General features: G+C 40.8%; 2 protein-coding genes across 3 annotated transcripts in view; one reads left to right on the forward strand and one right to left on the reverse strand.

Annotated features, from left to right (window-relative positions):
• The window catches only part of ccndbp1 (cyclin D-type binding-protein 1), a 121,455-nt gene extending 102,478 nt beyond the window's left edge, over window positions 1–18,977 (reverse strand). Inside the window, exon 1 of the mRNA XM_088337441.1 lies at window positions 18,755–18,977. The gene's annotated coding sequence lies outside the window, so the exon portion shown is untranslated. The remainder of the gene's footprint in view (window positions 1–18,754) is intronic.
• On the forward strand, window positions 594–27,103 carry LOC148363525 (protein TMEPAI-like). 2 transcript variants are annotated; one of them, XM_088337448.1, is made up of 5 exons: window positions 594–815; window positions 6,921–7,087; window positions 11,108–11,155; window positions 11,225–11,550; window positions 26,157–27,103. In XM_088337448.1, the coding sequence occupies exons 1-5, from the start codon at window positions 758–760 to the stop codon at window positions 26,293–26,295; spliced, it is 738 nt and encodes a 245-aa protein (XP_088193574.1). In that variant the 5' UTR covers window positions 594–757; the 3' UTR covers window positions 26,296–27,103. The 2 variants fall into 2 exon arrangements, with proteins under 2 accessions (XP_088193574.1, XP_088193575.1); XM_088337449.1 differs by lacking the exon at window positions 26,157–27,103 and adding an exon at window positions 15,850–22,242.
• Window positions 27,104–27,582: the final 479 nt, after the last annotated feature.

Below are 27,582 nucleotides of genomic sequence, written 5' to 3' on the forward strand. Positions count from 1 at the left end.
GATATGACCATTTGAATATCAGCCTTCCGTCCACCTTGTTAAGAAAACATTGATAAAAACTGAAGCGTCTTAGCGTGATTGGGGTGTAATGTCTTAAAAATGACGGCCTAATTTGTTATCTCTGCTGACAAAATTTCTAGACACAGTAAAATACCTTGCATGGTTTGGTACCTGCTGTCCCCAAGCAACGCTCACAGACTGTGTGATTGCTCAGACCTGTGGTAGCTAACAGGCAACATTAGTTATGGCACTGAATCAGTTAACATCATGCGATTCAGGTAAATTAGGCCAACAGAGAAGGCCTTGCAGACCCCAATGGCCCATCACTAGTTGAACCTCATATGCTTCCATCCCTTTCCCACGATGAAAGTCTAGTTCCTCATTATACAAGATCCTATCCTCCTCCCCTCCACACTCAACACTTTGCTCCTATAGTCCCCATCTGTCTTTGCCACACAGCCTCCTTACAAAACCCTCATTAAAGGAACGCCCTTTTGTTCATAGGCAAAAGAAATGTGTGTGTGTGTGTTGTTGGGGGGTTAAGGGGATTCAGCCAACTATTTTAGGTTTGTGTGGGAATGCCAGTGGGAGAATAGAGGCAGCAAAGGTGGTGCACTCTCAGTGATTCCATGTCAGCCGACCTGCGAGGACACATGTTCTGCCAGCGTTTTTGTTGCTTTCCTAAAACATTTGCAATCCATTTATCATTTAAACTTGGATTGCCGGAATTTCCACATCTTAAAGGAAACGGGCGACCATGTATCCCGCAGCCGGGACGCACCACCAAGACAAGTGTGTGCCGACACAAATTTGTGGTGAGTTGGGCTGCGAGAGAAAAACCAAAACCTTTGCAATCGTTTAAAATTATGGCTGGAAATGTGTCCACATTGGATTGAAGGACAAACGTATGCAAAATCTTAGAAAAACCTGCTACGAATGTTTTAACATGATTCAAATATCACGATAATCAATGAATCGACTGAATTCAATTAAATTTTCTCTGATAAATGTTATTGCACTACTTTGCATTGCACTACCATTTTGATGCACTTTTCTTTCTCTGCCATATTACTATAACTTAGGCCAGTCTCTAAGCACTACATTGTAAATATTTTTATTAAGTCAGTTTTTTTCTTTTAAAGTCTTTATTACATGTTAACCCTGGAGTGCCATGTCTAATCATGTTGCATAAAAAGTTTCACAAAGTTGATATCGAAAACAATAAAGATAATTCAATGTATCAAGTTGATTCAAATATTTTGCTCTTATACCTTGTTGAATTTGATACGTTATGTTCACCATATCCTTTTAACCACAGTCATAAAAAGATTAGATTGCCCAACAATATCAAATACAATATCCTACACTGATTTAATTGTATTCGACTATCTAATCAGGGATGAATAAAAATTATAGATGGGAATTGTGGCTCTTTTGGCACAGCTCACTAAAGAAAGCTCCCAAAAGACAGTTTAGATGTTTTTGTTAGATATACGTCATCATTATATAAAGTATATTTTAGTAGTATATCCTAAAGGAATCACTCGTGGTATAATTGTAGGTTCTAAATGTCATTTATTAGTTTTTATAATCTCCCTTTTGTGGGGTAAGATTCTGTTTTTTTTTCTGTTAGGAAATGATGGAATAGGCACTTAAAGCTACAGCTATAGCTACCCTCTTTGTGCACGTGTTTAGGTATTATATTATTGCATTTTATTTTGTAAAAATATTTTGTTGGTTCCTTTTATCAGTTAGTAATTGATAGGGCTTTTGTGCCTGTGCCTAATAAAAAGCCGCAAACAAACAATTCAAGGTGAAAAACAGTCATGAAAAATTACAAAATTGTGATATGATTTAACAATGATGTCTACAAAATGGTATAAATTGTGTATGTGGTTGGTCACTGGGTATTTGCAGCACTGTGTGTACTGTCTAGACTTTGTGTGTGTGTTCACGTGTGCTCATGACCTTTAGTGCACCCTTTTAAAAAAAGTGTGTGCTGGGAGGCGCTTGAGCATTTAGAGCAGACTGCTGCCAAACAAAGCTGGCGCTGTCTATCTGGTCCTTTGTGTGTGTGTGTGTGTGTGTGTGTGCATCTGTCCATGTCAATAACGGTTTTATAATATATACTGTGTGTATGTATATATATATATATATATATATATATATATATATATATATATATATATATATATATATAATAAAATATAATAATATAATAAAAATCCAGAAATCACAATGCATAATTTTTTAACAATTTATTTATGTGATACAGCTGCAGTATTTCAACACCTGTGTATAATCTAGATCAGGGGTCAGCAACCGCCAGGTGCGGAGTGCCACTTTCAATTTTCCTTGTAAATCAGTGTGCCACACCAAGATCAATGGCTCACACAACATTTTTTTAACATCCAACAGAGCTGTCATTTTACACCAGTCCAAATATACAACATGGATAGACATTTTAATCGTATAACTCACTGTTTTTCAAGCCTTTTTGAACCAAGGTACACTTTCATTTATGAAATGAAATGAAATGAAATGATCTGCATTTATATAGCGCTTTTCAAGTCAATGACTTCCCAAAGCGCTTCACAGTGTGCTTCACATTTCCCAATAGCGGCCTAGTATTGCAGCCATGTAAGAAGCTAACCTGCTTATTGGGGGTATTAGGGGTTCAGTGTCTTACCCAAGGACACTTTGACATGTAACGACAAACCGGGATTCGAACTGGGATCCCTTGATCCCAAGACGAGCGCTCTACCTCCTGAGCTACTGCCGCCCCATTTTTAGAAAAGTTCTGTGGCACACCGTCCGTCGAAAATGTTTGAAAATGAAGTTATGTCAAATATTTCACTGTACTACCTCATAAGCAGATGATTAGTATATAAAAATAAAAAAAGAATACTTAATATAAAAAATAATTATTATGTTTTTATTTTTTACAGTGCAATCTTAAACCGCTTTGTTAAACAAATTAAGTTACTAAATGTACTGTGCTACCTCAAGAGCAGATAATTAGTGCATAAAAAGTATATAAAAATCTACTGCCACCTACTGATATGGATGACTGTTACAGTTCCTCGTCTGAAGAGTGCAAAAATATTGAATAATTGGCCTTAACTTTTGGAAAGATAAAATTCCAGCGGGGCACTGGTATAACTGACCTATTTATCTTCCACTATTCTTGTTCATCATTAAGTCAAGTCAAGTCAAGTCATTTTTATTTGTATAGCCCTTAATCACAATTAGTTTCTAAGGGCTTCACAAGTTATTACATATAAGAAGTTTAGGTTACTCGTATGCTATAGAGTAGAAGTGAGTTTTAAGCCTAGATTTAAACATTTCCACCGAGGTTGCAGATCGGATCTCAGGGGGAAGAGCATTCCACAACGCCGGTGCCCGGATGGAGAACGCTCTCGAACCAGTGGAACACTTCTTGGCTCTTGGGATCACCAGGAGACCGGCGCTCTCGGAAAGAAGGCTTCGGGCCGGGACATAGGGGGAGATCAGATCTGAAAGATATGAGGGGGAAAGTCCATGTATGATTTTGTATAGTAGTAGGAGAACCTTAAAATCGCATCTTAGGCTAACAGGGAGCCAATGCAGGTTAGCCAAAATTGGGGTGATGTGATCGTACTTTTTTGTCCTTGTTAAAAGCCTCGCTGCAGCATTTTGTACCAGCTGAAGACTCTTGAGTCTGGTCATCGGAAGACCGGAAAGTAGTGCATAGTGCAGACGGGAGGTAACAAACGCATGAATTATGATTTCCGCATCCGACTGAGAAAGTATAGGACAAATTTTAGCAATGTTACGGAGATGGAAGAAATCGGTTCTAGTAATTTTCTTCACATGTGTTTGAAAGGACAGATCAGGGTCGAAAATGACACCTAAATTTTTAAGTGAGTCACTCTGTGTGATGTGGCAATTGTCCAAGTTCACTGCGGTTTTAGAGAATAAGTCACAGGACTTAGATGGACCAATAATTAACATTTCAGTCTTTTCAGGGTTAAGACGCAGGAAATTGAGTGACATCCACTCTTTTATCTCAGTGAGGCAGGCCTCCAAAGTTCCACAGTTTAGTGTGGCAGATTCCTCCATCGGGAGATAGAGTTGAGTGTCATCTGCGTAGCAATGGAAACTGATATTATACTTGCGAATAATATCACCTAGTGGAAGCATATAAATGCTGAAGAGAAGGGGGCCAATCACTGAACCCTGCGGAACACCACAAGTAACACTAAATGGCTCAGATGTCAATTCGCCATATTTAACGCAGTGTGTCCTATCTGAGAGGTAGGATCTGAACCATAATAGGACGCTTCCTGAGAGACCAATCCATTTTTCCAACCGTTCTAGCAAGATAATATGGTCCACTGTGTCAAATGCAGCACTAAGGTCCAGCAGCAGCAAAAGTGATGATGCGCCCGAGTCCATTGCTCGTAGGAGATCATTGGTTACCTTAATCAGAGCTGTCTCAGTAGAGTGGTTAGCCCTGAATCCTGATTGCATTGATTCAAAGAGATTGTTCTCGGACATGAAATCATTCAGCTGCTGTGCCACTACTTTTTCAAGTACTTTAGAAAGGAAAGGTAGGTTTGACACAGGTCTATAATTACATAAGATTTCTGGATCAAGGTTGGGTCGTTTCAGTGTGGGTTTAATAACGGCGGACTTAAAAGCTGCTGGAACTACACCTGAAGAGAGTGATATGTTTAAAATATTTAGAACTGAAGGTGCAAGAACGCCAAAGAGAATTTTAATAAGTGAACCTGGAAGTGGGTCGAACTGGCAAGTCGTCGGTTTGGCCGTATTCACCATCTGTTTAAGATTATCGAGTGACAGTTCACTAAAACGGGACAAAATACCTAGACAGCCACCATGTCGTGCATCTAGAGATTTGAGTGCTTTAGTTTGTGTTGAATTAATACTGTTTTTAGCAATTTCTTCCTGTATGCTTTGGATCTTCTTAGTAAAGAAGACCATTATGTCGTGGGCAGAATGGGTGGAGCTATCTGGGATAGTCTGTTGCCTTGTTAGCGATGCTACAGTGTCGAAAAGGACCTTGGGATTGTTCTTTTGTGACGCAATCACTTTCGAAAGGTAGGCTGATTTTGCAGAGGCCAGGGCCGCTTTATACTTCAACAAACTATCACACCAGATTTGATGGAAAACTTCAAGCTTGGTAGCGCGCCATTTTCTTTCAGATTTCCTGCATTCTCGTTTAAGGGATCTAGTTTCATCGATGATATAAATGTAAACAACATATGGAAAAGGCCTGTAGCCATTCTGACTTCAACTTTTTACCACAAGAATCAACCATAATCAACCATTCTTCATCAACTATAAACTACAATCAAAAAGACAAGTAATATGGTCAGCGACTATACCATTCATCAATGATATCTTGTTGCAGAAAATATCTTGAAATAACAGCAGCAATGCAGAAGGCACGCGTGCGCACACATGCACACGCGCACACGCACACACACACGCATACACGCACACATGCTTCTTTAAAATATTCGCCATCAGTAAATGGTTTTCCGTGCTTTGCTTTTCAGTGAGCAATTTGTTAGGTGCATGTCCACTGTGACAGAGATGAACTTAAAAAAACTCCAGAAATCACAATGCATGATTTTTGTACAATTTATTTGTGTGATACAGCTGCAAACAAGTATTTGAACACCTGTGTATCATCTAGAATTCTGACCCTGAAAGATCTGTTAATCCGCCTATTAGAAGTCCACCTGCACTACATGTATTATCCTGAATCAGATGCACATAATTGAGGTAGTCAGCTGCCTAAAATCACATGTGCACCGCATACAATCTGTAAGACTTTAACTTGTCACATTGTGAAGACCAAAGACCTGTCCAAAGACACCAGAGACTAAATTGTACACCTCCACAAGGCTGGAAAGGGCTATGGAGCAATTGCCAAGCAGCTTGGTGAAAAAAGATCCACTGTTGTAGCAATCATTAGAAAATGGAAGAATCTTAACATGACAGTCTATCTCAATCAGAGTGGAGCCCCATGCACGATATCACTTTGTGGGGTCTCAATGATTCTAAGAAAAGTGAGGAATCACCCCAGGAATTAGACAAAAGTAGTTGGTCAATGACCTGAATAGAGCTGGGATCACTGTTTCCAAGGATACTGTAGGCAATACACTTAAACATCATGATTTGGATTCATGCATGGCACGAAAGGTCCCCTGCTTAAACCAGCACATGTCAAGGCCTGTCTTAAGTTTGCATATGACCATTTGGATGATACAGAGGAGTCATGGGAGAAAGTCTTGTGGTTAGTTGGGACCAAAATAGAACTTTTTGGTCATAATTACACTCAGCGTGTTTGAAGGAAGAAGAATGAAGAGTACAATCTGAAGAACACCATCCCTACTGGGAAGGATGGGGTGGTAGCATAATTCTTTGGGGGTGTTTTTTTGGACATGGGACAGGACGAGTGCACTGCATTAAAGAGAGGATGACTGGGGTGGTGTATTGTGAGATTTTAGGGAACAACTTCTTTCCCTCAGTCAGAACATTGAAGATGGGTAGTGGCTGGGTCTTCCAACATGACAATGACCCGAAGCACACAGCCAAGAAAACCAAGGAGAGGCTCCAAAAGAAGCATATCAAGGTTCTAGCATGGCCCGGCCAGTCTCCACACCTGAACCCAATCAAAAATCTTTAAAGAGAGCTCCAACTCTGTGTTTCTCAGCAACAGCACAGAAAACTGACTGATCTAGAGGATATTTGTGTGGTCGAGTGGGCCAAGATCCCTCCTGCAGTGTGTGCAAAGCTGGTGAAAAAGTACAGGAAACGTTTGTAATAGCAAACAAAGGCTACTGTACCAAAATATTAGCATTCATTTTGTCGGGTGTTTTTTTTTTTTTGTTTCTTTGTGCGTGCAGCAAAGGTGGAGTTGTTTCAGTTGGTGGTGATCGTCGTCGTGATGATGGTGATGGTGGTGGTTATTACCTGCGTGCTTAATCATTACCGGCTGTCTGCTCGGACGCGGCTCACCAGGCAACCTACGCCGTCACCGCTCGCTGCCGTGTCATGCAGACACATCACAATGGTGAGTTGGCAACTTCATTGCCGACCAAAACAGCAAAATTGATAATTTGAGAACTTGCCGCAAACAATTTGTTAGGTTTTCTGGGGTGGACCCAAGTGGGGGAACTGTGACAGGGGTGCTTAAAAGGAAGGCTGGTATTAGGTAACAAAAGGGGGTACAAAGTTACAAACAATCTGTTATTGTCTGGTGGTAGGTTAACCCATGTGGGTGAGGCAGGAACTGGAGGCACTGGCTCAAGGCGAGGGGTTGTATTTCATAACAAAAGGTACCAAGTAGCAAACAAAACGGGTTGACTAAACAAGGAAGTGTCCAAACCAGAAACAAAAAACAAAACTGGAGCTGAAAATACATGAATTAAAGTGACAAAGAAACTAGAAACAAACACAAACAAACTTGGCGTAATGGAAGTGAAAGTGACACAATGTCCTTTTAAAGAGTTCTGGGAACCTGGGCACAGGTGTGAGATGATTGTACACACCTATGCCTAGTTCAAACCCCGGTCGGGGCCCTCTGGTGATAGGAGGTGTGTCACACCGTAACACAGACAAGGGTTTACAAAACAATGAAATATCCCCCAAAAACCAAACCTGACATGACCACCTGGAACAACCAAACAAGTAGGAACTAAACTACTAACAAAATGTCCTTACAGGAAACCAGGGGGAAAAAATCAGCTGTATAATGACAGTGGAAATGAAAATGAGCCAAAGATGCGTGCTGTCCAAAATGTCATTATAAAGCAGGGGTGGGCAAACTATAGTCCGTGGGCCACATGCCGCCCGTCAAGCAAAATTCATCACTCTTATATATTTTATTCTTATTTCTGTGCTTACATTTGCACCGCTGACTTTTTGGTTGTTGGTTTGTTGTTCCTGTATAAGCCATGACCCCATCACACGTGCTGCTTACCATTCGCTACTGATGACACACAACCATATATGCACATATAAACTGACCCCCTTATTTCAATCCATCCATCCATCCATTGTCTTCCGCTTATCTGAGGTAGGGTTGCAGCAGCCTTAACAGGGAAACCCATACGTCCCTATCCCCAGCCACTTCCTCCAGCTCATCTGACGGGATCCTGAAGGGTTCCCATGCCATCCTAGAGACATTGTCTCTCCAGTCTGTCCTAGGTCGCCCCCGGGGCCTCCTGCCCGAAGGGAGGCGTCCAGGAGGCATCCTTATCAGATGCCCGAGCCACCTCAACTGGCTCCTCTCAATAGGGAGGTGCAGTGGCTCTACACAGAGTCCCTCCCGGATGACCGAGCTTCCTACCCTATCTTTAAGGGAAAACCCAGACACCCTGCGGAGTAAACTCATTTCAGCCACTTGTATCCGGGATCGTGTTCTTTCGGTCAGGGTACGAGGGTAGGAACATAGACCGACCGGTAGATCAAGAGCTTTGCCTTTCTGCTCAGCTCCCTCTTCACCACGACAGACTCTATCCGAATGGTCCGAATGACGGCAGACGCCGCACCGACCCGTCTGTCAATCTCCCGTTATTTCCCCTAATTTCAATATTTTATTTTATTGTTGTAAATACAATCTGGATGTAAAATGTAAAAAATGCAAAATTTCCATTAAAAAAAATAGTTCAAATAATTGCCATAGACTACGGATCAAAAGCTTTGTCACCCAGACAAATTGCTGTTTTCCATAAAAATGACACATTTTAAAAAATCTGATATGTTGACAAATGTCTGTGTTCTTTTGCCCATATTAATCTCCTCCTTTTGTTCGCCAGTCTCAGATATGACCACTCTACCTTGAAGGCCAGCATATCGGAGTTGCCTTTTCATTGTAGATGTTGACACTGGTGTTTTGCGTTTACTATTTAACCAAGCTGCTTGTTGGGGACCTGTAAGGTATCTATGTCTTAAACAACACCAATGTTATTGTTTGCTTTGCTTTGCTTTGCAGTGCAGTGGCGCCTCGCACTTCTCTTTCTACTCTGGTCAGAGCCTGCTTGTGCTATTCTCTGAAGGGAGTAGTACACACCATTGTAGGAGATCTTCAGTTTCTTGGCAATTTCTTGCATAGAAAGCCTTCATTTCTTGGAACTAGAATAGACTATCAAGTTTCACGTGCAAGTTTTTTTTCTGGCCATTCTGAAAGTTTAACCACACCCATGAATATGTTCCATATACTCAAATAGCTCAAAGGAAGGTTAGTTTTATAACTTCCCTAACCAGCTAAATTGTTCATAATTGCACAAGGACTTTCTCATCATCCATTAGCCTTCTAATGAAATTAGCCAACACAATGTACTATTAGAACACTGAAGTACTGGTTGCTGGAAACGGGCCTCTATACACCAACAGAGACATTGCAATGAAACAGACATTTGAGGCTAAAATAGTTATGTACCACATTAAAAACGTATGGGGTATATTTCTGATTAGTTTCATGTTATTTACATTGAAAAATGAGAATGATTATCTTTCAAAAATAACAACAATTCTGTTCAACCCCAAATTTTTGAACCGTAGTGTACGTCTTCTCAAAATGATTGTGTGATGATCTTATTATTTGTTTGGCCCTTACGATATCAGATAATAGAGAAACATGTTGTTTATTGTTTTTAAAAAAGATAAAACTTTACCGACATCAAACCAGAATAATCTGTCAAAAACAAGCTCAAAGATTTATTTTGAGCAGGTCGAGTTCCTGCAGCATCACATTTTGACAATAAAAGTAAATTCTATTCTATTCTATTCTGTGGCTGGGAGACGGGCACTGAACAAGATGCTGTCAATCATGGCCAATTCACTACATCCACTAGACAGCAACATCTCCAGACAGAAGAGGAGCTTCAGCGACAGACTGCTGTCACTGTCTTGTTCCATGGACAGACTGAGGAGATAATTTCTCCCTCATGCCATGAGGCTCTTTAACTCCACCCGGGGGAGTAAAAACCCACATTAAAACCCAACCTCACATTTGCATGTTTTGCTTTATTTTTATTACAGTGTATATTTTTTGTGAACATTATTTAAATGCTCTTTATTCTACATGTTATATTGGGTATTTTGGTATTCTATATCTCTTATTTTATTTTTTAACATGAGCATATTGCAGGAAATGTGAATTTCCCTACGGGGATGAATAGAGTATCTATCTATCCATTATTGGGCGGTATGATTAAACTCAGAATGGCCAGAAAAAGACAACTTTAACGTGAAATTCGATAGTCTATTCTTGTCCTAAGAAATCTCATACATTGATGTGTAGTACTCCCTTCAGAGAACAGCACAAACTGGCTTTAACAAGTGTAGAAAGAGAAGTGGGAGGCCCCGCTGCACAACCAAGCAAGAAGACAAGGACATTGGAGTCACTAGTTTGAGAAGCTGGGTTAAATCCCCGGTTTACGGATCCCTTAACCGCAAATGAGGATGCAGGTCTGGAAAGCCTTCTACGTTGCTGAAGGTTCATGGCCTGTTCTTGGGTCATGGCAAAGTTGGCACCAGTCCATTCCTTAATGTTGTCTGCTCAGTTATTTTTCAGTCTTTGTTAAATAGTAACCTACAGAACCCCAGTGTCAACATGTACTGTAAACAGGTGACTCCGAGATGCTGGCCTTCAAGACAGAGTGCCAAAGAAAAAGTGATATCTGAGATTGGCCAACAAATGGAAGAGATTATTTTGGGCAAAAAAAAACACAGACATTTGACAACTCATTTTATAAATAAATGTGTGACTTTTTCATGGAAAACACAAAATTGTCTAGGTGACCCCAGACTTTTGAATGGTAGTGTAAGTGTCGTCAATGGCACTCAAATGGTTAAGAATACTTGAAAAGACAAATTATTTACAACATTATTTATATGAATAAAAGCTCTTTAATTATGATATTTTTTTAAACTTTAAAATGTTCAATTCCAAAAAGTATAACAATGATTAATCCACTGAACCGGTGATGAATTTATTATTTTGTTGTCATTCATTGATTGATTGCTTCTCCTGTACTTGGAAGTGATAAGTATTCCCCCAAATTTTGTGTGTGCCTTCGTCCATCAGGACTTGGTTCTGAGGAGCTCGGACGGTCCAAGCAGTGTTAGAAATGAGGTATTGGAGATTTCCTGTTTCCTGCTATGACATCACAATCTCACTGGCTACCTCCCTTATGTTTGTTAGTATGGGTTCAAACCCCGCGGTTCGGACCGAGGAGCGTCGGACCCCCTGGGGCGCTTCGCTCCGGGATTTCTCCCTCCTGCACCCGATGCTGGCCTCTTCCAGCCCACGTTTCCGTTTCTGCGTCACGACTTGATCATGGACCTACCGCCTACCATCTCACTGTCTGACGGCGAGGAGCCACCACCCTACCAAGGACCGTGCACTCTAAAACTGCGGGACCCTGAGCAGCAGATGGAATTAAATCGCGAGTCTGTACGGCCACCTCCAAACCGTACTGTCTTCGACTCCCACCCCCTGGACCTGCCCACGTCCTGCATGCGCAACAGGTAATCAATTAAAACGTTCTCCAAAAAAGTTGCTTAAAAATGTTAGAAACAGTGCAGTGTGCGTTACTAAGCCCAGCGATTAATTACAGTAACTAGTTAATTCATTTGAAAGTGAATTAAGTTATATATCTATTTCCATATTATATATATATATATATATATATATATATATATATATATATATCTCATCTCATCTCATCAGCCGTACCGCTTATCCTCATTAGGGTCGCGGGGGGTCTGGAGCCCATCCCAGCCATCTCCGGGCAGTGGGCAGGGGACACCCTGAACTGGTTGCCAGCCAATCGCAGGGCACACAGGGACAGACAACTCATTCGCTCATTCACACCTAGGGACAATTTGGACTGGCCAATTCACCTGAAATGCATGTTTTTGGAACGTGGGAGGAAACCGGAGTGCCCGGAGGAAACCCACGCAAGCACGGGGAGAACATACAAACTCCGCACAGGAAGTCTGGAGCTGGATTTGAACCCACGACAGGTTCCCATGACATGAACTGTGCCGCACAAGCGCTAACCACTGCGCCGCCGTGCTGCATATATATATATATATATATATATATATATATATATATATATATATATGTACGGCTGATGAGATGAGATATATATATATATATATATATATGTGGTTATATGTGTATATATATATATATATATATATATATATATATATGTGGATTCGAACTAGGATCCCTTTATCCCAAGACGAGCGCTCTACCTCCTGAGCTACTGCCGCCCCAAAACATCTCCTGGATGCAACTGGGATATATATATATATATATATATATATATATATATATATATATATATATATATATATATATATATATATATATATGTATATATATATGCAAAAGTTTGGGCACCCCTGATCATTTTCAAGATTTTCCTTTATAAATCATTGGTTGTTCGGATCACCAATTTTCAGTTAAATATATCTTATAGCAGACAAACACAGTGATGTTGTCAGAACCAGAACAGATACAGGACCCACTCGTGTGACGTTCTCACACAAGCCAAGCCCTTTATTTTATGGGAAATGGGGAGTCATGCACGTTAGGAAGCCGGTTAATATATATATATATATATATATATATATATATATATATATATATATATATATATATATATATATATATATATATATATATATATATATATATATATGTGTGTGTGTGTATTTTAGTATCCAAAGTCAACAAAAAAAAAATATTTTGCTCGGCACTTGATCTCATCTCATCTCATTAGCTGCACTGCTTATCCTCAGTAGGGTCGCGGTGGTGCTGAAGCCCATCCCAGCAATCATCGGGCAGTGAGCAGGGGACACCCTGAACTGGTTGCCAGCCAATCGCAGGGCACACAGGGACAGACAACTCGCTTGCTTATTCACACCTAGGGACAATTTGGACTGGCCAATCCACCTGAAATGCATGTCTTTGGGAGTGGGAGGAAACCGGAGTGCCCGGAGGAAACCCACGCAAGCACGGGTAAAACATACAAACTCCGCACAGTAAGTCCAGTAGCTGGATTTGAACCCACACAGGAGGTTCCCAAGATCTTAGAACTGTGCCACACACGGGCTAACCACTGCACCGCCGTGCTGCCCCTTGGCACTTGATTTCTTTCCTAAAAATTACTGGAAAAATAAAAAAACATGTCCTTGAAAGTGCTTGAAAAGTCCTTGAATTTGGCCTTGAAAAAAGTGTCCAAACCCTGTACACGTAAAGGATGGGGGGTTATGTGGCACAGCGAGGATGACAGTTGAGCTCGGACAGACTTGCAGTACAGGACCATGTGCCATTATTTATTCAATTTTAACTGCTGCAGAACAACAACATGAAGGAGGTGTGGGAAGGGATGAAAACAATTACTGGCTGCAGCACCAAGCAGGGTGTGGCTGTGGATATAGATGTGGGGCGAGTCAACCAGTTGAACAACTTTTTCAACAGGTTTGACCACTCCGCCTCATCCTCACCCCTGAGTACTGCAGCTGTCCTTCCCCCTCCCCCTCTGGACACTAGCATTGAAGACATCCCCCCACTAAAAATAACTGCAGCCCAGGTGTGCGGAGAGCTGAGAAGGCTGCGAACCAGCAAGGCAGCTGGTCCAGATGGAGTATCCCCCCGACTGCTGAAAGCCTGTGCGTCTGAGCTGGGAGACCCTCTACAGCGCATCTTCAACCTGAGCCTTGAACAGGGAAGGGTCCCTCAGCTGTGGAAAACATCCTGCATCATCCCAGTCCCAAAGAAATCAAGACCTGAGGAACTCAACGACTTCAGGCCGGTCGCCCTGAGATCACATGAGATGAAAACCATGGAGCGGTTGCTGCTGCACCACCTGAGGCTACAGGTCCGTCACGCCATCGACCCACTGCAATTTGCTTACCAGGAGAAGGTGGGAGTGGAGGATGCTATAGTATACATGTTACACCGATCCCTCTCTCACCTGGATAGGGCTAAGGGGGCTGTGAGGATTACATTTTTGGACTTCTCCAGTGCCTTCAATACCATACAGCCTCTGCTACTGAGTAGGAAACTGACAGAGATGGGAGTTAGCTCACACCTTATAGAATGGATTACTGACTACCTGACAGGCAGACCCCAGTATGTGAAACATGGGGGCTGTACATCGGACACTGTGGTTAGCAGCACAGGATCTCCGCAGGGGACCGTGCTCTCTCCGTTCCTATTCACTCTATATACATCGGACTTTAAGTACAACTCTGAGTCCTGCCATGTGCAAAAGTTTGCCGACGACACTGCGATCGTGCAGGAGGAGGAGTACAGGAATTTGATTCAGGACTTTGTCCGATGGAGCGACGCAAACCACCTGCACCTGAACACCACCAAGACCAGGGAGATGGTGGTGGACTTCAGGAGAACAAGAACTCACCCGGTTCCTGTAACCATCAAAGGAGAATGTGTAGAATTTGTCCAGACCTACAAATACCTGGGTGTGCAGCTGGACAACAAACTGGACAGGACTGCCAACACAGAAGCTCTATGTAGGAAAGGGCAAAGCCGACTTTACTTCCTCAGAAGGCTGGCCTCTTTCAAAATTTGCAAAAAGCTCCTGAAAATATTCTATGAGACAGTAGTGGCAAGCGCCCTCTTCTATGCGACAGCGTGTTGGGGAGGCAGCGTCAAGAAGAAGGATGCCTCTCGTCTCAATAAACTGGCTAGGAAAGCGAGCTCTGTTGTGGGCAAAGAGCTGGAAAGCCTAACAACAGTAGCTGAGAGACGGGCACTGGAAAAGCTGCTGTCAATCATGGACAACCCATTGCATCCAATACACAGCATTATCTCCAGACAGAAGAGCAGTTTCAGCGACAGACTGCTGTCACTGTCTTGTACTACGGACAGACTGAAGAGATCTTTTCTTCCTCATGCCATGAGGCTCTTTAACTCTACCCGGCAGAGTAAAAGCCCACAGTAAACCACACCACCTACATTGCATATTACCGAATCTTATTGCAATATGTATTCTGTGTAGCACTATTTAGTTAGTCTATATAACACGCTACAGTGGGCATTTGCACGTCACACTGGGTATTTGTATATTGTATTCTTTTTGCTTTATTATTGTATTGTTCTCAGCTCAGGGATGCTGCTGGAAATGTGAATTTCCCTTCGGGGATGAATAAAGTATCTATCTATCTATCTATCTATCTATCTATCTATCATTATAGCAATCCTTTTTGTTTTATGGCTTCGTAGTACCTTAGGTTGTTGGACCAGCACGCAAGAAGAGAGCGAAACCTGTCCGCTCTTTCATTTAAAAAAAAAATTGACATGTGTTTACGAATCACATCCCTGGGGCGTGATTTGGGGGAAAGCTGACACTTTCACAGTAGTTTTGGGGTGAACCCCAAAATTGTTGAAGCCAATAGAGCAGGCGGTAAAAACGAAATAGGTGGCATGTCTGAATATCCTAACCTGACACATGTTATAAACAAGTGGCATAATTCATCATGATTCATACATTGTCATGAATGTTTTAATTACAATCACAAACTTTATGTTATCATACTTTATTGTAATTCACTGAAGATGTGTGGGCTCTGTGATGATGGGGGTAAGGATGTGTCTTTCAAGTCAGTGACCAAACATAAAAAGGGAGAAAAGAAGGATTTAGTAGTTGTTGTTGTGATGGGCTTTTTTCCTACATACATATCTCGCATTAAGATAATTCATAGTAGGATTGTTTTAAGTTGTATTTGAAATCTTGGTTTATGTGTGCTGATGTCACTGAATTGTGCCCCATTGCCCCCTGTCAACAGCCTTCAATCAATCCGGCTGTACAAACAGGAAGGAGAGCTGCCAACCTACATCGAGGTGGTAGGAAACCTCTAACACGCGGTGCGCAAAAATGAAAGCCGGAACACCAAGACCACAAAAGGGAAATCGTAAGACTCTAGCAGGTCAGACTCTAGGCCAGCTAGAAAGCTAGGAATGACTGGTCAGTAACCTACAACTACCAATCTGCTAACTAAATGATTGGTATAAGAAATGGTTTGGGCCTCACAGCTAAGGATTTCCACATCCTCTTGCACAGAATTTAACTTTGTTTAGAAGGACTGTTACATATTTACTTGTTTGTTGGTCTTATTCGTGCTTCTTTGTTTGTTTCAACTAACCCAACTTGAATTCTGTTGTCCGCTTAAGTCATGATTTAGCAATTATTGACTTGAATCGGGCACGGACAAATCAGAGATAGAACTGTGATATTTCTTGCTGATTGGGAATCATTTGCTCAGTGCCTGGGACAAATGTTAAGGATGTTCACTTTTTTTCTGAAAACAAAGGACTTTCTAGAAATCACTTGAGGACTCCAGTCCTCGAGGGCAGCATGTCCTGCCTGAAAGTAGGGTTTCAAAATACTTTTAGAGCTAGGGTTACAGTTTGAAGCAGTTAGGGCTAGGGTTACAGCTAGGGTTAAACTAAAGTTTGTGCTTCATTTTAGGGTTCTAAACTGAATGTAGGGTTTCAAAATATGTTTCGAGCTAGGGTTACAGTTTAAAACAGGGTTCAGGGTTGGGGTCACAGCAAGGGTGAGGTTTAGGGCTTTAGAGTTCCAAAATTAGGTTAGGGACAGAGTTAGGGTTTGAAACTAAGGTTTAGGATCCCTTTCTTTTGAACAGCACTGGATTTCTCCTTTTAATAGTAAAATAAAAATTTTAAAATTGGCTTTGAAGGTACTTTAAAAGTGCTTATATTTGCCCATAAAAAAGGTTTACAAAAAGAAGAGTAACCTCCAAAATGATGCAGGACATGCGGCACTGGAGGACCCGAGTGTCTAGGTCTGGTCTAGAGCCGAAATAATAGTTTTTAGAGTTACATAACTAGCATGAAATTATCCTTTTTCTTTCATTCGAGAGCTAGGCCAATGTATGTCGGGCCGTAGTAGCACTGTGATGTGTGCACATGCAAAATGATTGTTTTTTTGCCTCCTTTTGACATTTTACTAACTTTACATGAGGTTTTGTTTGCAGCAACATTTCGGTGTCATTATTCTTTTCAAAATATCCTATATTTCATATTTTTATGGTTTATTAAGACTCTTAATATTGTAACACTAACAAATACATAGTGGTTTAGGTCAGGGATGGATACGATTTTAGATTTAGCTTGTTTTTTTAAACAATGTCTCAGAATGTTTTCCACCGTGCCTATTTCTAATCAAGCTTATTTTTTTTAAACATTTTGTTCATATACATTATATATACATATGTCTATACTATATGAAGTTAATAAAAATAAGAAGAGTAAAATTTGAAGCTTACTTTTTTACACAATTGAACTCCCACCAAAATCAAATAATGTCACTTCCTGCAAATGGTTTTTATGGAACTGTAGTCTTTTTGGGGGGCAATTGAGCACATTTTGACAGGGTGGAAAACATAAAAGATTTTAGAAAATAAAAGTAAAACAAGTAAAAAAGGAAAACATATTAATTCATAACATTAGGTTGCATAACAAATTTAAGTACAGTGTAGTTCATCAAATTATTGAGGAGAAAAAAAATGGATAATCTTATGGCTGACCCTTCTTGAGGAAGTATATTACATCGCACTGCAGACACACCAAAATTGAGCATGTACGTCACCAAAAAGTAATGTAAAATCCCAAATACTTAAAATGCATTTTATTTGGGGTTAAATGATTACAAATACTTAAGGTGGTGAATAAAGTAAACCTTATTTACATTTTGCAGATTTTACAGAAAAATCAGGGTTAGAGAAAGAGGCTGACATGCTAAATGCCTTGCCTTACTTAATGTTCTCCACTGGACCAACCGATAGCTGGTGAGATACTTTAAAGATTTGTACAGAAGATTTGCACAAGGAAACGTCTAGGATGGCTAACATCACATCTGAACAATAATTGTTTTGTTTTTAAGGGAGGGAATACTGACCAATGAAACCCAATCTGCTGCGTACTTACCAACAGGAGAAATTGGTTTGATTTTATTTATATGAAAATAATTGCACTATATTTGTGTTGTACAATAGAGACGTTTGTAAAAGGAGCTCTGTCTATTGAACTTAAACGTAGTGCTTCACAAAACAGACACCATTGGACTGCACAAATCATACCACAGTTAAGGTCAATTGGCAAAATATTTAAACTTGACGGTCCGTTATCCTCCAATAACAAACGCTTACTTGCGAGCGTCAGTAGAAATAGTGTGTGGGTCATTCTTCCTATTGGGTTCCATTTCATCATGGTAACCTTCACTCCAAAAATTTAAAATATTCAATGTTTTCATTACGGTCATCTGAAAGAGGGACTTTCAAACTGTAAGAGAAATGTATTGGTTCAGCTCAGGATATAATGAATTTTTTTTAACAATTACTTCACACATGATATAGGTCAAAAGTGTCATATGTGACTTATGCTTAAGTTAGGCATTACTATTAATGTGATGAATACAAAACTAGTATATGATGCTTACTGTGAAAGATTTTTAAAATGTTTATTAACTATGCAGACGCTGCCCGACCTATAAACGAGGTTCTGGACGACCGTTCGTAAGTTGAATTTGTTCTTAATTTGCTTCAGTCCTATATTTTGTATGTTTATGGTTTATATAAGTATGTTTAAGTAACCTGTATTGTTTTGCACAAAAAAAAAAACATTTAATGAAAAAATATGCTCTAAAAAGATAAATAAAGTGAGGTTTACCTTTACGGACTTGCGCGTCAAGAGGTCCTCCTCCATGAAAAAAAAGCGTTCCGACCATTTTCTCAAACGCATTAAGCTTTCTTATTCCACTTTCGTTTCAAAAGAAACAGCTAACCTCTTCCTTACACTTTACACCAACCATATTGAATGGATGCACGAGATATTAAACAATAAAAACGTCCAAGTACACGTTGTTATTATTACACACGAACCAGGAAGTAGAAGCCGGATTTCTTCTTCGGTGTGGATGCTGGATGACCTCTCACAGCGCTACGCGGCAGAAAGAAACACTACAGTAATGTCCTGTACTCGGAAAATGTTGCCCACAATACAAAATCTAACATACAGCAATGTACGGAAAAAATGATCGTATCTACCGTTTTGCAGAAGTTGAATGTTCGTAAGTAGGGGAGTGTCTGTATTATCAAGATAACAAAAAAATATTGGCCCCCGCGATTAAAAAAACGTAACAAGGTGGACACCTATGCTTTTCCTCATCAGTAAACCATGACAAAACATTAAAAAAGGTTAGCGTTGGCACACAACATATTTTAGAGCAGATGTCTCCAATGTGACGCCTAGAAATTCTGTCCATAAAGGTTATGAACAGAATCTGTAACAAAGGGCAGCTCTGGCGGAGTCCAACCCTCACCGGGAACGAATCCGACTTACTGCCGGAAATGCGGACCAGACTCTGGCCCCGGGCATACAGGTACCGCACAGCCCGGATAAGACTGTGCGGTACCCCATATTCCCGAAGTACCTCCCACAGGGCCTCTCGAGGGACACGGTCGAATGCCTTCTCCAAGTCCACAAAACACATTTAGGCACCTTCAAAGACCCTGCAGAGGGTGTAGAGCTGGTCCAGTGTTCCACGGCCAGGACCAAAACCACACTGCTCCTCTTGAATCCAAGATTCAACTTTCTGGCGGACCCTCCTCTCCAGTAGCCCTGAATAGACCTTACCAGGGAGGCTGAGAAGTGTGATTACTCTCCGGTCCCCCTTCTTTAAAAGGGGAACCACCACCCCAGTCTGCCAACCCAGAAGCACTGTCCCCGATGTCCACACGATCCAGAGCCTCAATGACCGTCTTCTGATCTGCGTTTTGTTTGGCCCCTCACCAAGGACCTGTTTGCCATGGGTGACCCTACCAGGGACTTAAAGCCCCTGACAACATAGCTCCGAGGATCATTGGGACACACAAACTCCTCCACCACGATAAGATAGCAGATCATGGAGGAGAGTACAAGATAATTTGTTATTTTAGAAATGCAAATCAAACCACGAGCCCTTTGCGCTAATAAGTAGACATTTTAAACCTGGATAATGCACTAATAACTAAAATTTACGTTAGGTGAGGAAAATTATCATTAAGGCAAAACAGAAAGGAAGAAAAACCATGAATTGGTAAGATTTTCTCACTAGTTGTAACAGCAAGCATGATTAGGGACATAGCATTCTAGTATACTCGTAGTACAATCGTGTAATTTAGTTAAAACTAATTCATACATACATATCAGTGTGCCCCATTAAAGAGTTTAGCATTCAAGAAAATATTTTAAAAGTAAGTATAAGCCAATTTCTACACAAACCATACCATTTTGTGTCACTTGGACTCAAATGCACCGAATAACAGGAATGACCCATGTATTGTTTGATGTAAATAGTAAATGTTCTGCATTTATAGAGAGCTTTTGAAGTCACTGTAAACCTCAACCACTCACTCACACAACAGGGGCATCAGCCATGCTCCTACCTGCTTATCAGGAGCCATTGTTTCAGTGTCTTGCCCAAAGATACTTTGACATCATCTCAAAGTAGCCAGGAATCGAACCTGCGGCCTTTCAGTTTTGAGACGAGCGCTCTACCTCCTGAGCTACTGCTGCCCGGTGTGAGCACTTTATCACGTCAAACAAAAGAAAACAATAAAACATCCAAATGAGCCTGCATTAACATTCAATCAGACAACATTGCATGTCTATTTGGTGTCGGCATGTGATTGGTCACCGCAGAGAGCACACATGGGAGTATTAACAAATGACACAAGTATCAGCGGCGACCCGTTGAGCAAAGCCATCACATAAAAAAAAGAATACATTGAACCAAAAAAATCCAGCGCCTATTAGCTCTGGTCTTTATGCAAGAGCGCCCATCACAGGGAAGGGGCCACATGGCATGAGCTAATATTAGCATGGTGGCTAACGCTAGCTTTAGTGCGGTGTTGTTCTCTCACCTGTGCAGGCCGCAGTGGGTAACAGAAGACCGGTCAGGTTCTGATATGGTTTCCTGTGGTGTCAGTGATGTTGAGTTTAATTTTTTCGAATGCTGGCTTGTGATTAATTGAAGGAGAAGAGGGGCACGGCTCTTGGTTAGCCGTAAACATGTAAACACATCTACAGGTGTACATTTTACAAACAAAAAATACCACACAAATAACATCTTGAACTGACAATTTTGACTATAGTTTGCAGTCAAGGTGTTACACCAACAGAACCTGTTGGGACTGTAAATCGCTAAATAATCCTCTACATGGAAGCTCATTAAACAATTTATGTTCATTGTTGAGACACTATATGATGAAAAACCACAGAACAATCATTAAACACCCAAAAGCTCTTGCAAAGCACCTAGAGCAAAAAACTTGGGTGAGCAGTAGGTATGGGTGGAGCTATACACAGGACTAGTGCATTCCTCCTCCTCACCCAGCAAAGTCTGCACTGAAGTTAAATACGTTGGTATCCTTGTTTGCAGTTTTTTGTGACATTTTCGAAAGAACTTTGCTGGGACCCTTGTTTTAAAAACGTTGGTCCAAATTTAAGAGGGATTTATTTATATTCATACTGGATAAAGGTTCTGGCATGTTTGTTGTTTCAAAATAGAAAGGCTACAGATGAGATTGAGATTAAAATATTATCTCCGAGCCTTGTGTACTTATGAAAAGAGCCATATAAGGCTCGCGGCCATCGGTTCCCAACCCCTGGTCTAGACTGTTAACCAAACACAATGAGCAGACTTCGCTAACTTAATGCACACTAACACCTGGTAGGTCTCTCGAGTGGCCCCACTCCTTTACCTACGTTACAATACAGTACTCAATACATTCAATGACAGAGCTCCTTCATTAAATTCCCTAGCAATGTTATTTGAAAGGAGAATGGCCTGTCAATCATTTGGAGACACGCCTCCCTCATGGCCACAAAGATGATTGGTTGATGGTGTTTTTCGTTAATTTTTTTTTTTTTGTTGTTGTAGTGAGTTTTGCAATTGACTTATTTGGTCCCAATCTAGATTAGCATTGTTGTTGTATTTTGATATGTTTTGATTCGTGCACATTTTCTGCATCTTTCCGTCCATTTGTTTGTCCAATCATACTTGAGTGTAAAATGTGTTCTAATCAGGGATGATATGTGCTTGTGCCTTCTGCGTTTTGATTTGACGACGCATGTTTTGAACCAAGAACAAAAAATAAAATCAATTTGTTTTGTCATGTTGCTGCATTTAAAGACTGTTGGGAATTTACAGTATATCTATTATATTTTATAGTGGGAGTACTCATCTCATCTCTCATTAGCCGTACCGCTTATCCTCATTAGGGTCGCGGGGGTGCTGGAGCCCATCCCAGCCATAGTTGGAGCACTGTTTACATGAAATATTCAAGACATTGTATCATACCTGTCAACCTTCCACGGCTCCCTGCCCTTACAAACTGTCGGATTTTCCCTTACAAAATACAAAATAATCTTACACCATATTTTTTTTTCAAACGTGTTTATTTATGTAGTTTAACATGTTATATTGTACATGTGTTTCGTTATATCATATATATTGTTAATTAACATTTTGTTGTGAGATACTGAGTTGCTCGACATGAATGAAATTTGCCATCATCCGGTGAAATTGTGTTCCTTTTTGGTACAATTTTAATTCATACTGCGGTCAACATTTTGGGCGGGCCATTTACAAGTTTAATGACAGAGGGCGCGGGCCAGCAAAAATGTGATCACGGGGCGTAACTGCTGGACTTTGGACATGCCTGCTTTAGTAGCACCATACTATATGTTCATCACATGTTTTGCTCACAGAAAAAGGTAAAAGGCAAGTCAAGTCACATTTATTTATAAAGCCCTTAATCACAAAAATGTCTCAAAGGACTGCACAGGATTACAATTACACAATTACCTGATCCAAACCAACATGCGGGCAGGGAACAACTCAAAACCGTGAGGAAAAAGAGAAACTTTAAGAAGGGACCTCACAAGTGGTAATCTCCCTTCCAGGATGATCAGGGTGAAATAGATTTAGCATTACCGTACACAAACATAGTAAACACTAGGTAACATGTTGAAAAATTGTCCGGAAAATGCATGACAGCAACGACGCCCCCAGCCTGTAAACTAGTCCAGGAAGTCTATGACGGCCACGACGCAGCTTCCCATCTCTGCCAGCTGGTCAATGCAGGCGTTGACATGCTTCAGGTCAGACGCTGGTCCGCTGACTCATCTCAAATCGTCCTTCTCCTTCGTATCACCACCAAGCAGGCAGTCGGAAAAAGACAGGACAATACAAAATATGAGGTGGGCATCAATCATAGGCTTTTGAATAGAAGTGTGTCTTAACTCTAGATAGATAGATAGATAGATAGATAGATAGATACTCCAGACATCTTGGCTCTCGGGGTCACAAGTAGACCGGCATTTTACGAGCGGAGGCTCCGTGCAGGAACATAGGGGGAAATCAAATCAGAGAGATAAGAGGGTACAAGTCCATGCAAACATTTGTATGTTAATAAGAGAACCTTAAAGTCACATCTTAAGTGGACTGGGAGCCAGTGCAAGCTAGCCAATACAGGAGTAATATGCTCAAACTTTTTTGTCTTAGTCAAAAGTCTAGCTGCTGCATTCTGAACCAGCTGCAAACTTTTAAAGCTAGACATCAGGAGACCAGAAAGCAATACATTACAGTAATCAAGCCGAAAAGTAATAAACGCATGAATTAAAACGTCTGCATCTGATTGGGACAGCATCGAATGAATCTTCGCAATATTTCGGAGGTGGTAGAAAGCTATTCTAGTAATATTTTTCACGTGTGACTGAAACGACAGATTAGGATCAAATATAACACCTATATTTTTGACCGAGTCACTATGGGTGATATTACATTTGTCTAGGTTCAGGGCAGTGTTTGAAATAAACTCACGGCAATGAGCTAGACCTATACTCAACATTTTGTTTTTTTCTGGGTTAAGGCGCAAAAAATTAAGTGACATCCATCTTTGATTCTCAACAAGGCAAGCCTCCAGATTTCTACAACTTAATTGTCCAGTTGTCTCCAGTGGCACATACAGTTGAGTGTCATCTGCATAGCAATGGAAACTAATATTATACTTGCGGATAATGTCACCAAGCGGAAGCATATAAATACTAAAAAGAAGGGGGCCAAGTACAGAGCCCTGTGAAACATCACAGGGGACATTAGAGTGTTTAGAGGTCATATTGCCATAGTTAACACATTGCATCCTGTCTGACAGGTAGGACCTAAACCACGAGAGTACAGTTCCTGAGATACCAATGCATTCCAGACGAACAAGTAATATTTTGTGGTCAACAGTATCAAAAGCAGCACTGAGATCCAGCAGCAGTAACATTGATGAGGCACCGGAATCTATTGCTAAAAGGAGATCATTGGTTTCTTTAGCCAGGGCTGTCTCAGTCGAGTGATTTGCCCTAAATGCTGACTGGACAGTTTCAAAGAGGTTATTTTCTGACATGAAGTCATTTAGCTGCTGTGCAACGACCTTTTCAAGTATTTTTTCCAAAATATGGCAGATTTGACACTGGTCTTTAATTGCCTAGGCTTTCTGGGTCAAGGTTAGGTCGCTTAAGCGTGGGTTTAATGACGGCTACAGAAACAATACCAGAGGATAGAAATACATTAATAATATTTAAAACTGATGGTCCTAATATCCCAAACAGATCCTTCACCAGTGAAGCTGGGACAAATCATTGAAACTGGAGAATGTTTCTGAACAACCGCCGACACGGTCCTTACCTAACACCTCTACATCTTTGAGGAAGGACGAGGTTACAAAGCATTCATTTAAGATTTCATTCCTGATGAGTTGAATCTTTTTAATAAAAAAAAATCCATAAAGTCATTAGCAGAATAACTAGAACTATTTGGGTTAAGTTGTTGTCTGGTAAATTTCGCAATTGTGTCAAACAAAAATTTCGGATTATTCTTATGTATAACAATAATCTTAAATAAAAACGATGCTTTAGCTTAGGCAAGAGCTACTTTATATTTCACCAAGCTGTCACACCAGGCCAGTTGGAAGACGTACAGCTTTGTAGTGCGCCATTTTCGTTCAAGTTTCCTGCAACCTTGTTTGAATGACCTGGTTTCTTCAGTAAACCAAGGTGTATGCTTCTTAGGTCGAAATGTATGCCTTAGGGCGCCACAGAATCAAGAACATAACCAAAGCAGTATTAAAGTTGTTTGTAAGTGAGTCAACAGACCAAGTGTACGAAGGGAAGGCTGCAGTTACCGTAGGTAATAGTTCTTTTAAAGCTAATGCCCTTGTAGGGCGGATATTGCGACTGCTAAAGCCTAAATTTTCCTTATCACAGTAAACATTAGACAGCACCTCACACTTAACAAGATAGTGATCAGAGATGGTATTAAGATACGGTAACATTTGAGGCTACTACGCCCCGGGTCAGAACAAGATCTAGAGTGTTCCCCTTTTTATGAGTGGGCACATCAACTATTTGATTAAAATCAAATTTATCAATCAGTGACTTAAAAGCAATTGCAAGTGAATTTGATGGGGAGTTTATGTGAACACTAAAATAACCAAAATAATTACAACATTGTCCGCATAAGTTACTAAGTCTGTTAACAGTTCCGAAAATTCATCCAAAAAATTTGAGTATGGTCCCGGTGGGAAATACACAACAACTACATAAATTGGTGTTGACATTAAGGACCTCATAACAAGTGCTTCAAACATTTTAAAAACAGTGGGGGTACCAGGATTAAATTTCAACTTACTTTCCGATATAAGAGCAACGCCACCACTTTTTTTGTAAAAATGTGCTGAACATATTAGGTATTGCAATGAAAGCCTGTATTCAACCTACCTAAATGGAAAATGGAGAATTGATATCTAAAGCAGTCAATGGCACTTAATTCAGAACTGATTTTCGATGACATTATTCATCATTGGTTTTGAATAAGTTAAGTGCTAAGTGAACAATTTCACAAATGTTCAACAAGCGCACCGCCTGAGACACAGTAACTTAAGTCGGTAATCCAGCTCCTGCCAAACACGCAGAAGCATATCTTGGCTAACTGTCTCCATTGCTGGACTGATTCTCTGCTTGAGCTCTTCTATGTTTACAGGAAGATTGGGAGCATACACCATCTCCTTCACGTAGCCCCACAGGGAAAAGTCACAAGGGGTTTAAAGCTGGTGAATGGGGCCGCCATTTCAGCAACACACCAGCGTGCCTCATCCCTCTTCCTTGCAGATTGTCATTGAGATAATAACGCAACGTGGTCTTCCAGTGAGGTGGAGCGCCGTCCTGTTGGAAAATTAAGTCTTCATGTTCATGTGCAATGAGCTCCTCCATTAACCAGTTCTGAAGCGTTTCCAGGTAAACGTCGCTTGTTACATTTCCTTCAAAGTAAAACGGGCCATAAAGACTATTCTTGGAGACACCGCAAAACACGTTCACTTTTGGAGAGTCCCCCTCATTTTCAACAGCAGTGTTGGGATTATCTTCACCCCAAATACGAACGTCATGCTTATAGACTTTTCCCTTGGTATGAAATGTGGCCTTGTCGCTGAAAACGAGTCGCTCCAAGAACTGTTCTTTCTCGAGTTTCTTTTGTATGTCAACACAGAATTGTTGGCGTGTTACTTGAGATCAAGGCTTATTTTGACTCTCATTTTCATTTTAGTTGTTTAGTAAAAAGGTCCCAAAAAACTGAAAACGAAAAGTTCATGGATGTATTTTCCTTCAGTACGGTGCGTGTGTGAGATGGGAGCATGCCGTGTATATATATATCTTATCAAATAATTCTATGTGTTTGGCTACTTTTTATGAAATGAAATGATCTGCATTTATATAGCGCTTTTCAGGTCAATGACTTCCCAAAGCGCTTTACATTGAGCTTCACATTTCCCAATAGCGGCCGTGATCTGTGCAGCCATGTAAGGCGCTAACCTGCTTATTGGGGGTATTGGGGGTTCAGTGTCTTACCCAAGGACACTTCGACACGGACAAGCCGGGATTCGAACTGGGATCCCTTAATCCTAAAACGATGGCTCTACCTGCTGAGCTACTGCCGCCCCATGTGTTATGTGTAATTACACTCTGTTCTGTGTTTTATTTTCAAGTGTCTCAACAGTGAACATACATTATTAAAATTACCTTCGGTGTAAAGGTTTCTTTAGCATCGTACATTCACCTTGTGAGACACCTTGACTGTAAACTGTAGGTAACACCGTGTCCTTTGTAAATCGGACCAGACTGACTGATATTAGTGTTTCTTCGGCTTTGCAAGCCCGATATTCGATATTGTGCTCTTAAACATCTGAATGCTACAACATAAAGTGCGCGCGTAGCATTTTATCTCTGAGCCATATGTACTAATGAAAAGTGCCTTATACAGCCTGAGAGCCATAGGTTCCTGACCCCTGGTCTAACTGAAAATACCTGGGAAAAGTTAAAGTAAAGGAATCTGAAAATGGGGTAAGCTGCCATCGTTTGGGGAAAAGAGGAACTGCAGGCACCAAACTAAGGCAATTTTAGTGTAAGGATTT

The sequence above is a fragment of the Urocampus carinirostris genome, chromosome 6 (genome assembly GCF_059441175.1).
Source record: "Urocampus carinirostris isolate Australia breed hairy pipefish chromosome 6, RoL_Ucar_1.0, whole genome shotgun sequence".
Classification (NCBI taxonomy): domain Eukaryota; kingdom Metazoa; phylum Chordata; class Actinopteri; order Syngnathiformes; family Syngnathidae; genus Urocampus; species Urocampus carinirostris.

What these genes read in the sequence shown, in the direction of transcription:
- LOC148363525 (XM_088337448.1), top strand. Translation starts at nt 758, where the DNA reads ATGTATCCCGCAGCCGGGACGCACCACCAAGACAAGTGTGTGCCGACA. An exon ending in CATGCAGACACATCACAATG is followed by an intron (nt 7,088 to 11,107) that starts GTGAGTTGGCAA and finishes TTCGTCCATCAG; the next exon opens with GACTTGGTTCTGAGGAGCTC. An exon ending in CAAGCAGTGTTAGAAATGAG is followed by an intron (nt 11,156 to 11,224) that starts GTATTGGAGATT and finishes TATGTTTGTTAG; the next exon opens with TATGGGTTCAAACCCCGCGG.